Source organism: Zosterops lateralis (assembly GCF_965231275.1).
Source record: "Zosterops lateralis genome assembly, chromosome: 13".
Lineage (NCBI taxonomy): Eukaryota > Metazoa > Chordata > Aves > Passeriformes > Zosteropidae > Zosterops > Zosterops lateralis.
In genome coordinates, this window is record NC_139773.1 from 17,370,938 (window position 1) to 17,384,556 (window position 13,619).

At 44.2% G+C, this 13,619-nt stretch overlaps 1 protein-coding gene across 1 annotated transcript in view; it reads right to left on the reverse strand.

Moving 5' to 3' along the window:
* Positions 1-13,619, reverse strand: part of ADAMTS17 (ADAM metallopeptidase with thrombospondin type 1 motif 17) — a gene marked incomplete at its 5' end in the record, with an annotated part of 146,476 nt that overhangs the window by 112,195 nt on the left and 20,662 nt on the right. Inside the window, 2 exons of the mRNA XM_083870662.1 lie at positions 7,079-7,122; positions 13,226-13,383. Of these exons, the coding sequence (XP_083726788.1) occupies positions 7,079-7,122; positions 13,226-13,383 (202 nt within the window). The remainder of the gene's footprint in view (positions 1-7,078; positions 7,123-13,225; positions 13,384-13,619) is intronic.

The following is a 13,619-nucleotide window of genomic DNA, read 5'->3' on the forward strand; positions in this document are numbered from 1 at the left end:
AAGACACTATCCTGTAAATTCACTGGGAATTGTTAGTTCAAACAGGCCGAACAAGTCCTTTTCCCCCAGAGTGATTGTATGTCAAAGCCCCAGACTTAGCAAGAGGGGTGAGGGGTAAAAAGATGGGGAAAGGAACATCACATGCAGGTATCTGCCCTTTAAGCTACGAGACCAAAATTCCCAGGTGCTTTGTGTACATGTCTCTATAATTTCACACAGACAGAAATGGCCCTGGAGTGGAATGCAGGACGTGTTTGCACCTGCACCAGTCAAGCTGCACAATGATTTAGCACATAAAGTGATTTATGAGATGGAGTTGAAATCAAAGAATAAAGTTAAGAGTATCAGAAAAAATATCAACAAAGTCATGGCAAATATTCTCCCTCGTGACTTACTCCTTTCAATAAGGACAGCAGAAAGCAGCTTAGTTACCCACCAGTTGGAGATGGGTAGGATTTGGGCTGGAATCCTGGATTCCTGAGGAGAAAGAACCATAGTTCTGGTAGCCAGTGAATTTTTTGAAGAAAGTCAGGCTGGATGGGACTGAAGCAACCTGGTCTAGTGGAGGATGTCCCATAGCAGAGTGATGGAATGAGCTGGGGTTTAATGGTCCCAAGTCATTCTAGAATTCTATGATAATTCTATCAAGATGCATTTCATTCTAACAGTAATCAGCATCACCCTGCATAATGCTGAGATGTGATGGCCTGGAGATTATTTACCCAATGATATGTTGCCTGGTAAAGTACTCTGGGTTCTCTCCACAGCATTTCAGACAGTTGGTCACTTGCATTTATCAAAACACATCCCCACGAACCATCAATAAAGCCATGGGAGGAGGCAGATCTTTCAAGCTTAAATCAGCTTAAACATCCAACCCCAACTTTGGGGTGAGCCACAACAAAGACAAAAGCTCTGTCAAAGTCTGAAGGTCAGAAGGGAGCAGTCAACAAGAAGAGCAAGATTTAGGATGAGCAGAGACACCCTAACAAACTAAAGCAGGGTGGGAAGTTGATGGGAAGATTTTGGACACGCTGCCCTACATCTGACAACGACTATGAACATATTTCAGAAACCACCTTAAATATCTCTGAGCATTAATTACCAGCAGCAGTCAGATAGAGGACATGAAAGGCCAGGTAGAGAGCAGGAAGTGTGTTATTCCTCCCTGCTGACAGTGTTTAGTTCCAGCTCCCTGAGAACAAGCTTCAAACACACACCACACTGCGAGGCCACTGTTTTATCTGCTGGGATGGGTCAGCATGACAGACAGATAAATAACGGGAAAATAAAAGGGCCTGAAACACATTTTGGGGGCTGCAAAAGGAGGATGATGTATTGAGGAGAACTAATGAGGAACTGCTGGAGGTTTATGAAGACTGAAGTGGAGTAAACGTAGGGAAATTCCGTGACCTCGGTGGGCACGTCCCGCGCTCGGAGTGATGGAAAACAGACCCTGCAGGGCCTCTGGAACAGCAGCCTGGGGCTGCCCAGGCCCAGCTCAACAAAGACAACACCAAGGAACAAAACTGAGCAGGAGCTCCTATGAGCTCTGAACTAACCACAAAGAGAAATTGGGAAAAAGGAAAGGGGAGGGAGTTAATCATGAGAGCAACTGAGGGTGTGCAAGACCTCAGAGCTGGAAACTGGAAGTACATGGAAGAGGGAAAAATGACAAACATACAGAAAATCTGTAACTAATCCTCTCTCCACTAAACACCTGCATTTGTTTTAATTACCCAAGTTATTTCTTTCATCCGAGACATGAAACAGAGAAAATTTAAAAAGTTGAGATAACTGTGAGTCTACAGCACTCAATGATTGATAAATTGCCAAAGAGAAGAGTGATCAACCACCTATTTTCTACAAGAACTCCTTGCAGCAGGACAATATGAGCTCCCAACTAAGGACAGTACCTTTTCCAGCCAAGGAGATCAAGAATCCACCAGAGCTCTCAGTACATGGAAGGAATAAAGACAAACCTAAACAAGACTACTGAGCTGCAGAACAAACCCAAAGGCAAATAAAATTCAAATGCTCTACTTTTCTTAACAATAAAACCAGAATGTAAGATGGTAATATGGAGGGTTGCATGTCTCAGGCAACATCTAAGATCAGGACCAGAATCCTGACCCCAAATGAAGACACCACCAAGATTCTGAGTCTGGTGTAAGCAGGATTTTCCTCTGGTCTTCAGTGCACAGTGAGGCAACCTGGCTGAAGCCACATCCCCAAAACAAGAAAAGGAAAAGTACAGACAGGACACCAAATGAGGCAGAGCAAGGGTTACAGCAGCAGGAATTCCCAGTTACCTGAGTGGCTGTGCTTATCCCAGGGCTCTTTTTAAGATTTATGCAATCTCATATTACACTTCCTTGGCACAGGAATTTTCAGTGGGAATTTGGAAGAGGAGGGATTGCTAGCCAGTGAAAAGAAACTGGAAGGCTGTGGTGGGTAGGGTGGGGCCTGGGAGATGGTAGTGATGAATATGCCCAATAGCACAGCTCAGCCCTGTCTGGCTTGTGCAGGCCAGCATTTATTCCCTAGCAACCAAAAGGGAAGGGAAAAACTCTCCCAACTGCACTGGACCACAGCTCCCTATGGTTTCCTAAAGCCAACAGCCTGACTCCACTGCCCTGCAGAGCCACAAGTGACACAAATTTGCAGTGCTGTGAGGTGCCTTGCTTTCCCAAACACCAAATTAACTTGATGGTGTTTCTTTAAGAGAGATTTTAACCTCCAGTCTGTTCATTTGAATGCATTAAGCTGTGTTTGGGTTTGGTCCGAAGGACAGTCCCAGCAAGGCTTTTGCTAAAGCCAGGCACTGCTGCTCTAATGAATTGTTTTAAGCAGCAGGTATTTCTATTTATTCTGGCATCAAATAAAAACCCGCCCTGGAATATACAGAAACATTCAACATGAACCACTATGGAAAATGTTTTTAATGTGAGAATTCCTTTTCCACTCAGAGCAAAGCAGCTAGTCTTTTCCCTTTCCTCGGGGATGAATTCTCTGTTGTGACACTGACAGGGCATTGGAATCAATATGACACAAGGGAGGAAGATTTAAATGAGCAGTTCAGGCAGGATGACCAGAAATGTCTCCTGCTGTGGACAGGCCAGCCAGAGGTGGCAAATGGCCAAGGAAAAGGTAAAAAAAATGTCCAGTCCTTTATTCAGGTGTTTTACATGGAATAAAAAAAGCCTACTTGGAGACACAGACCACAGATCCTCTTCTGCCAAACCTGGGCATATTTCAAAACACTCCACTGCGATAAGCAGCCAGGAGATGGGAATGTTTTTCTCCAAACACTGATTCACTCATGGAAAGAGTCTGGAAAACTGTGTTTCTCAATCACCTCCACTCTGTGCTTGGTTTTCTCCAGGCAGCCATTCCCCCAGCTCAGCCTGCCCCTCTGCAGTGCACACACTTACTCTGCTTTCTCCTCCCCGACATCGAGGCACAGAGGAGCACACATGACTGCAGCAGAGCTAAAGTAATTTTTAACCAGGGCAATTTAAGGATATTTAAGACACATTCTCATTTTCCATTTCCCAATTCCACACTGCCCCCGATTTTATTATTAGGCTGAATACAGGGAAGCTTCAGCTTGGATCTGGGGTAACATGTACACTGAGGAATGAAGGCCAAGCTTTGCCTTGAAATATGCAGGATCATTCCTAACTAACCGTAAAGCTGCTTATTTGGCACTGGCAGTGGAAATATTGAACGAAAGGGGCATTCTCAATCTGCTTATGTCACAGAAAGGTTGGATTCTGACAGCGTGCAAGGCTCCAAGCTGCAGCCTGATATTAATAGCAAGACATTAAACTCGAAATTTGGCTGGCTGGGAGGCAGCTCCATTGGAACACCGATTTTTCTGCAGGAAACGGCAGCTCTGGTTGGAGTCACAGCACGAGGGATGAGCCCAAAGCAGACCGGGGAATTTTGACTGACACACAAAGAGAACCTTCCTGCCCAAACTGTGGAGAGCATCCCACAGCAGAGGCTGTTGGAACACAACTGTTCCACACAGGAATATTGTTTTCCTTCTGTCCACCTCCTTTGGAATCCATCCATCCATTCCCAGGCCTAACTTACACAACTGAGTGGGCAATGAGCATTAACAAATATTTCTTACACAAAGGTGGTTCTGGTCTGTGGTGCAGACAGTGCTATCACCCCACCAAGACATACCTACACATTTCCCCCATTTTTGAGCTTGTTTCTGCCATTATGTAACCCTCCACACTACCCTGGCAGCTGGGCCAAGAAAATTTGAACCAGGTCCCCAGAGCAACTGGTTTCAGTGAGGGGCCCCTGCCAGAATACAAATACAAACCTCCTGCTGCTGTTCTCTCACTGTGTCTGCATGGCAGGCAAAGACCGCAGACAGGTTTTTCAATATGGATCTTTCAGAGCACAAATGAACACCTCTTATGAGCCATTTAAACTTCATAATCCCACTTCCCAACAACAGCTGGGCCTCAAGGCTTCCACCAGGGTAAGTTTTGCTTCCTTATTTCTCACAATGTGAAGAAAATCAAGGCACTGTCACTGAAAATAACATTACCTACAGCACTTCAGGACATAAAATCCAACAGATTCCTTAGAGTCTCTTGAACAAGACTAAGCAACATTAGATTCTGGACTTGTACTGCATCACATCCCCAAGAACCCCACACCCTTTACAGGAGACCTCCCTAAGCCATGCAATCTTCTGTAGCTTTGCACTCAAAATCCTCATTTCACAGAGGTAGACAGAAGCATTCAGAATGTAGGTGACTTGCCAAATGTCACACAATGAGTCAGTGCCAGAGCTGGGAAAAGAAATCAGGAGTCTGAGAGTCCAGATTCTCTGCCTTATATAGAGCAGCAGCCTCAGTCTCCTGGTTTGGGAGAGCAGCTGCTCGCTGCATTTACAGGATGGCAGCACTGGCATTGCAAGGGCCAACCTCAGCCATTAGCAGGTGTAAAAACATCTGATGCATCTGTTAAGGTGTAAAGCAAGAAATGAAAGCAAGTTGCTGTTGTGGAGAACTTTGGGGAGCGCAACAACCACAGCATAATCATTAGGACCAAACACAGCGTCACTGGCTGGACTCACTTCGTGCTGCTAAAGGCAGTCCTGCTGATTTGGAGAGGAATATCTGGGAGCTGAAATGAGAAACAGGAATCTGGAAACAGCAGAGATGGTTGAAACAGTAAGATAAACCTTCCTAAGCCAGTATGGAGGATGGGTGGGCATCCACCTGTCTCAGTTGTTGCACTCATATTAAGCCCAAGTTAAAGCCACATGACACTGCTGCTCATATCACCCAGGTGTGTGCACATGGCATGGAAATCTGGCTATTAAAAACATATTTATCTACAACTGACACCTGCTTTTCCCAATCCTGACAAATGAGGAAAACTGGAGAATCTTTTGCATGGTTAAAATTTAGTACTACCAACACTAATCACTGTTTCAAACCAGCTATGTGTCACAGAAGAACATTTATTCATTTCTTCTTCCTCTGCCATGAAAAAATTCAAGTGGCACAACGAGGCCAAACGGGGCACAGAAAATGCATAAATGAAGATATAAGTGCTTTGCTGCCAAATGAAATTCTCAGGGGAAGGCAGGAAAAGCAGGACTGAAGAGAGCAAAGAGGCCAGACTGGTTTTGTCCCAGGAACATTCACCTTCTAAATATCTTGGAAAACTACACTGGAAAGAGTAACAAGTGAGTTTAATCCTCATTGCTGTGATTCTCTGCTTTCTCCACTGCAGCCACAGCCTGCAGCAAGTTGCAGCACAAGAAATAACTTGGGTATTGTAAGAACAGAAAAGAAGTCATAAAAATATTTCCTTAGTCATGCTGTCTCTGGTAATATAATTCCCTGAATAGAGATCTTCAACAATACTCTCTTTAAATATGGAAAGAGCTCTGACTTTAGTCAGCATGTGTCTTCCATCAGCTTCTCTCTTTTTTTTTTTAAACTTCTTTATTTTATCTTGCCACATCCACCTCCAGGTGCAGGCACGGGGTGTAAAAACCTTCCTCAGTGGAAGTGTGTTTTCCATTGGACACAGAATAAACACATTGTGAGGGATTCCAAATGGAAAAAGCTTGGACACAAAGGCCAGTCCTTGCTCATGTGTGTGCATCCTCCAGCTCTGTATTTCCTCCCTTCACCTGATCCCCACACCAGGGAGGGAAAGAGCTGCATTCCAAGGTGATCCTTCCACAGGGCTCCTGCTGAAGGCACTTCCCTCCCTGCTCTGCATCACCCACTGTCCACAACCCCTGCAAGTCTCTCCCTGAACAATGGAGTGTAAGAACAGCTGAAAATTAGGATCCTTCCCAAGTTTACACAGAATGGAGGATAAGGGGCCACTTGACTTTGAGGTGAGCCTAAAAAAATCCATGCTATCATCACAGAGAGGATGTTGAGCTGTGTCTCCAAACACTGCTGCCACTGTGGGGATTAAAAAAAAAAAGAAAAAACAACCAGGAGAACACAGTGAAGGTTACTGCTACCTGAGTGAAATAAATAAACCAAGTATTTAATGTGTGGGATGTAAGGACCCTGTGTATGCAGGCTTTGGATACAAGTAAAGGCAGTTAGGAAGTAGGAGGAGCAGGAGGCTAAAAAGAAGATTTAACTTGGCTTTCCTACAATGAGGTATTCTTCTCCAGTGTCTGAGTGCCAGCTTGATCTGGGAATGTCACACAGGTTCTTACAATGGGAAATACACTCCTTAGTTAGCAAATTCTTGTTTGAGGTGAGAGGGAACTGAAAGGAACATTATGCAGACACACCAAGAGGCAGTTTCTTCTGCACCCACTCCAAAGAAGCAGAAATACTTAAGAATAACTCCTGAACCCAGAGATCTTCAGGGCTTAAAAAGGGTTAAAATTTAATGGCTTATTTATAGTTCATACCCTTCTCAGCTAATCCATATCTGCATGACAGAGGTACACAGAGCAGCAAAACCAACATTACAGCAAACCAAAGAGTGAAAGATTACCCAGAACACTCCTCTTAGCACAGAGGTGGCTATCAAAATACCCTCCCCTGCCTCTTGCACTTACCCACAGTGTCACAAGGCTCGTCTTTGTGCACGCAGAAATCTGTCCTAGAAAGAAAAACAGAACAGAAGTGAAATGTATCCTGTGCCTCCAGACTAAGAAAAAGCAGTGGTGCATGACTCACAGATCATGGGTGTTGAGGTCTGGGGATTTTGTAAGGCTGCTGTGCACGCTGCACGATGACAACACAGATAACAGCCCTGATTGCTACTGAGATTAGAGGCAATTATGGGAACCAGCCCCAGATACCACAGGCCAGTTTAACAGACTTGAGATTCAGCACCTAAAAGAGCTCTGCCCCAGTCTGTGATGTCACACCTCTTCCACAACTGGATTAAAATTGAAGTTCTTTCCACAAGAGAATTGTAACAATAAGGAGCAGGAGCCCTGTGATGCACCCTAAAAGATATTTGGAGTAGCAGATGTGTGGGGCACAGCCCAAAGGCACAGAACTAATAACATGTACCCAGAAATTCTCAATTCTTCACTAGAACAGAAAGGAACATGAAAAAATCAGGACTAAACAGATAAAGACAGATGTTGACATGGAAGAAGAAAGAGAATTTCAGGATTTTCCTGGTAATGGGTAAATTGGCTTCAGATAAACTTATTACAGTCAGATTTGCCACGTTATGGTTTGAATCCAACACAGAGAGGTTCAAGTGACTCCATTTGGTTCCCCACATCTCATTGAGGCAGGGGAAGACACTACAGATGCCCACAAATCAATGAGGATCCATGGAGCTGTATTAAACAGAAACAGAATAAAAGCCTTGAAGCTCTCAAAGCACTGACACTTCATGTGAGAAGATTTTGTACGTGAGATTCCTCATGACAGAAAAACAAGTGTGCAGGGGGAAGTGTTTTATAACCAAATTAATAGCTGGAATGCATTTCAATAAGCACTTAGACTTAAACTTTTAGGTCTAAGTGCTCTCTTTAGGAGCTCTCTTCACAAGAGCTGCTTTGCAGTGCAATCCACAACGAAGAGGAGCTGCAGGGAAACATCACATGTGCTAAAACATTTCAGAAGTTTCTTAACCCAAGGGAAGCTGAGGAACTGTAGTCTCTATCACCGTGTCTTTCCTCACCCTGGGAGGAGGCAAGTGAGAGAATCCTATTAGTGCATTTGGATTGTGCCATTCCAAATGCCTGAGTCCCCATGGGATCTGGAGTTTAAGAGTTTGGCAGGAGGAAGATCAAAAATACTTAGAGAAAGATAAATACTTAGAAAAAGAAAATACTTAAGAGAAGTATAAAAATAGATAAGTATTAAAAGTGCTCTTTACTTGAAGAAAGTAATGAAACTGGGGTTTATGGGAAAAGGGATTTAAGGCCCAGGACTGTGGCTGATGAATCCAGACCCTCCACACCAAACTCCTTTGAAAGCCACAAATCAAGCTGTCAAAGGCTTGGAAGGAGAGCACAAACAGCCATTACCAGCTCTTGTTCAGCAGACATTGAAAACCAACCATGCTTCAGTGCAGAAAAACCATAACAACCATCAAAGTGTTAAAAAATCAGATAGGAACCAAACAAAAATCGGAAGCTACGACCACACACCGGCCCCAGCTTTCATTTTTCACTGCAGCCTGTGTCTGGACACCTTGGCATTCCAGCCTTCCCAAGGAAGACTAATGACAGTCTCCTGATGGAGCTGGCACCAGCACTCCTGCTCCACTTCCCAGAGCCAGCTTGACAGAGGTTTATTTAAGGACTTATTATGTTATATAAACTGCTAAATCAAACAGATGCTTTTCCTGTGACAACAGATAGCTGAACTATTAGTGGATGGCAGGAGGCCACAGCTAGAAAAGCCTCTCTCTTTCTCTCCAGAGCCTGTCCAGCCCTGCAAATAATGCACAGAATTTCTGCTCCTCGCGCTGTCCCACACCAAAGGGTGTCTGGCACTTTCTGGCAGCTCAACAGAGGAATTACCACCATGCTATTAAATACAGAGTCTGTAAATGATCCAGCACAACTTGCAGACAGAACAGACAGAGGCAGAACAACCTTTGTGTGTGAAGAGAGTCCTGTGATGCTGTTTGGTCAGGGAAGGGCTTGAAGCACATCAGCAGCAGAACTGAACATTGCTGGCAACTCAAGTGCAAAACCTGCTCAGCTCATCCTTAAAACCATCATAAACACAAGACCAAGAGACTCCATCTTCTCTTCAAATATATGTACAAAAATGCCAGGATTTAAACCATCTGGACCATTGCAAATATTTTATCCCAAAACTCTGTGGCCAAACAGAAAAGCACATCCAGGCTAAGTCACAAACCAGCTTGGTGGGTCTCAGTCTTCTTCCAAAGGCAAGGAGACACCCCATCACAAGGCTAAAATTCCTAAAACTCCTTCCCTGGCAGTCAGAGGGAAAACACAGCACGGAAAGGTATTCAGAATGATCTGTCTCACCTGTGCTCAGTCACACCAGTGATTTAAATGGCCCCATCCTGGCACCTGAAACTGATCTCCTTTTAAAAAGGTTTCAGTCACAGGTGTCTCTCTGGCACATTTTTGAGCTGGACTGCATGGGTAATTTTGAAGTGAGTGCTTGACATGACTGATACTGTAATGATACTCAACAATGCAGGAAAGATATTTTAATATTTATTGCATGTGCAAAGGTCTTTTATCACAGAGACGTAGCTCTGTTAGCAGAATTTTTTACAGAGCTGTGTTGAAATAAAATTCTTACTCCAGGAGCTGCAGCTCAAATCCAACATCTGACCTTATAACAGGAGGTCTTGGATAATATATTGAAATCACAGCTCTAGCTGTGAACCAGTTCTACTCTTCACTTTTAGCCTGAATCAAGTAGGACACAAGTTCTCATCCTGTGACCTGTGAAATTCTCAGTCATTATCATGTCTGGTACCCTGCAGAGGTTTCCATTAGCAGAGTGCAACAGTTCTCAAAAAAATGACAACAAGTCAGTTGTTTAGTTCAATAAAAATAGCCAGAAGACCTCAAAACTCCTCCTCCAGTCACTCTTCCATCTGGCTCCCACCAACTGGAAAAAAATATCTAACTGTGCTAAGCTAAACTCTGCAATTCAAGTCCTTCCTGTGAGAAAGGAGGACAGTAGTTGAACTGTGCAACAGGAATAAGAAGCATTCTGTTAAATGGCCATTCCCAGCATCCTTCAAATGACATCTTTCGACCAGTCTAACCCTGCAGGGTCATAAAGCTAAAGGACAGAGGAAACTGGTACAGTCCAAAGCCTGCCAAGATAAACTTTTCACATCCAGAGGTACATTCAGCAGCACTATGTGCCCAGTTTCCTCCATGCACAGTGAATTCCTCCATTTGCCCATTTAATGGGAAGGCAAAGAGCTGGAGAAATGTGGAAGGGAGGATCAGGCTGTAAATGGAACAACTACACCACTGTGTCAGGAAAAAACAAGTCTTTGCTTAAAGACAGCTCTGAATCCTGTTCCTGTCAGTGTTGGGACATTCTTTGCTCTGCTGTCACATCACCTATTCTCTAATAGGTGACCCAAACACTTCCAGCCAGGAGCTGGGATAACATCAGTGTGCCTGAGGATCTCTCAGGGAATGCAAAAGACAGAGGGATCAAGAGACGGAATGTGTTTCAAATGAGACATGCTTCTAAAATCACTAAGATACAGATTCTGCAGACAGAAGTTATTCTGGTCAGATGCCTGTTAAAATATGAAATACACTGTCCAAAGATGGCAGAGACCTGAATTTCTGCAAGTTCAAAACCAGAATCTGAATGAGAAAATGATGATTATAGAGACCACAACACTATAGTCAGACCTTCAGGGCTGTGGCACATTATTCCCACTGTCTCACTTATTCACTGAGCTGGACAATGCATCTTATTTCACAGGCAGAGTGTGTCTCTTACCTGGAAATCAGGTGGATACCATTAAAATCTCACAAGATGGATATTTGCCACCTAAGTAATCTACTTTTGCATATGAGGGTATGGGAAACATCACTTAGAGGTGAAGTTTCAAAAGGCAAGCGTGCCTTGGTGTTTCAAATGAACCCAGCCAGATTGGAACCAGAGGGATTTCTTCAGAGCTTGACCCCAAAGAATCTGTTTCTAGTCCTCAAAGCAGCTGCAGCTGCTGAAAATTCAGCTTCTGCTTTTTCTGGCGCAATTGCTTGTGCTGGACATGCTGTTGCTCCCACATCCTCTACCACTGGTCCATCTGTACAGTCTGGGGAGGGTCCAGGGACACACACACACTCATTTCCAAAGCCAAAAGGAGAAAAACTCATTTCCCTGACACAGGAATGGGGCTGCTGTCCCAAAAGTCTTCCAAACGATGCAGCATCCTCCATGAGACAGAAGCAGGATGGGTTAAGGATGACAGGACACAGCAAGAAGGAAGGACAGACTCCAAGTAAACACTGCTGGCCTCTCCAGCAGCAAAAATGCTGCTCCTGTGCACAGCCATGTGCTCCTTGGCCTGAACCTTCTCACCAAAGCTGAATCTGGTTTCTAACCCAACCAAACCTGTACTTTCCCAGCTATCCCCACTGCAAAACCCTGCAAACCCATTGCACAATTCCTCCTACAAATTCTTTCTGCAGTTCTTTCTCAGAAGCCTGAGTCCAGCTCATTTAGCCTGACACTGTGCATTCAGTTCTGAGCTGCAGAGATGAAATGCTCTGCTCACTCAGAGCCCATCAGAAAAGATTCTCTCTGCCTCACTTGTCATGCAGGACAACTGGATATACCCAGATGAGTTTAACAAAAATGTTAGTTATTTATTTAGGCCCTGATCCAGTGGAGCACATGCTTAACTATAACCAGGATGTGCAGCCCGTTGACTTCAAAGGAACTATTCCCTCTGTCTAAACTGTTAAGTATCTGCACAAGTGCCTGGTGGAGTGCAGTGAATACAGACGAGGGAGCAGGCTTTGGGGGAGCTGCACACACGTCTGTGGAGGAGATTTCTCAGGAACTTTGCTGGCCTCATGCCCTGCTCACCAGCTCTTTCACTGAACACTCAGCAGAATCCCATGGATGGTTTGCAGTGGGGCTGTTAACACAAATCTAACACAAGAGATTATTACAATCGGGATGGCAGTTTATGCAAAAACATGTATTTCTACTTATGTTGTTGGCAGAGAAAGTAAGTGAAAGAGGTGAGTAATATTGAACTGCAATACAGAGATTTCCTGTCTCAAACTGGGGAAGAAGGGGGTAGGAAGTAGTGCTTTTCTAGCAAAATGAGCACCCACATTACACCATAATTTTGTGCTCACTTTAATTATTCAGAGATCACTTCTGTAAAAATGAATACTTCTTTTACATCTTAAAGGATGCAAAAAAACCCTAAACCACCATGGATACTCAAAATTTGTGGTAACTGTGGGAACATGGGACTTGCATTGTATTGTGAGGTTGAGCTCAGGCAGTTAGAGGAAAAATGACTGTTGTCCCTACAACACCCTTTTTCTTGCTTTATCTGATGTGTTTGACACATCAGTAAATTCAGAACTCCATGGTGCAAAGAATTTTGACCAAGTTTTTCTACAAAGATCATTTCACATCTGAAATAAATGCAGGAGTTTTCAAATACACAAACCAATCAGGAATGACACCCCTTCTCTATCTCACCTGTGACAGACTTGAAGTGGTTATTTCCTCGGGCAAAGAGAGAGAAAATTAATTTAGTTTATGGTATTTCTCTCCCACTTTCTTTAGGAGATTAATTCCCTCCCCACTGCTGACACACTGTCTGCTCCTCTCAGACTGCTCAGCTGATCCATCCCTAACTGCACACAGAGCACCTGAGCTCAGCTGTGTTCTCAGCCCCACACCTTCTTGCTCCCAGGAAGGAGGGCTCCAAATCCTCCCCAGTTTTTCCCACTCCGGCCAGCTGGTGTGAGAAAAAAGCTGCCCCTGTGCTTCAGGCACCTCCTGATCCTGACTGTGACACAGAACAGTGACCACAGCTGTGACACTTTGGCTCAAGAGGAGAGGTGCTTTTGTACAACCTTGTAAGAATGCACAAGAAATAAGACAGATCATTTTCACCTGGGGCATCTGAGCAGCAAATGCAGCATCTTTTTCTTAGACTTCTGCTTGACCAGATAACCCCATCACTGACCACGGGCATTATACTGGTTGAATTAAAACTGATAAAACAGACCTTCCCATACCTGGTGACAAAAACAGCAGCATCCACAGGAGGGGTGTCATCCCTGGCACCAGGAACCTGGTTGTTACCAAGGTATTTTGCCCCACCATATTCTTCATTTTGCCACTGACAGAAGCTCTCCAGAGATCTCTCTCCATGATGCCCAATGGACAGCTTGGCCTTTGGGGGAGAGAAAAGAAAAGATATATAAAAGGAGAAATATCAATCCCAGTCTTTAGATAAAGCATCTGATCTCTCTGATGTAACAGTTAACTCCAGACTGATTTGCAGCTACAAGAAGACAGCTTTACCAGGAAGGATAAATAAAAGGATTCTGGTTCCTTTCACTCCCACAGCCCGTGTACTTCCCATCTTTAAAGCTGCCTGGTGAAGTGGAACAAGCAACTCCCCACAAT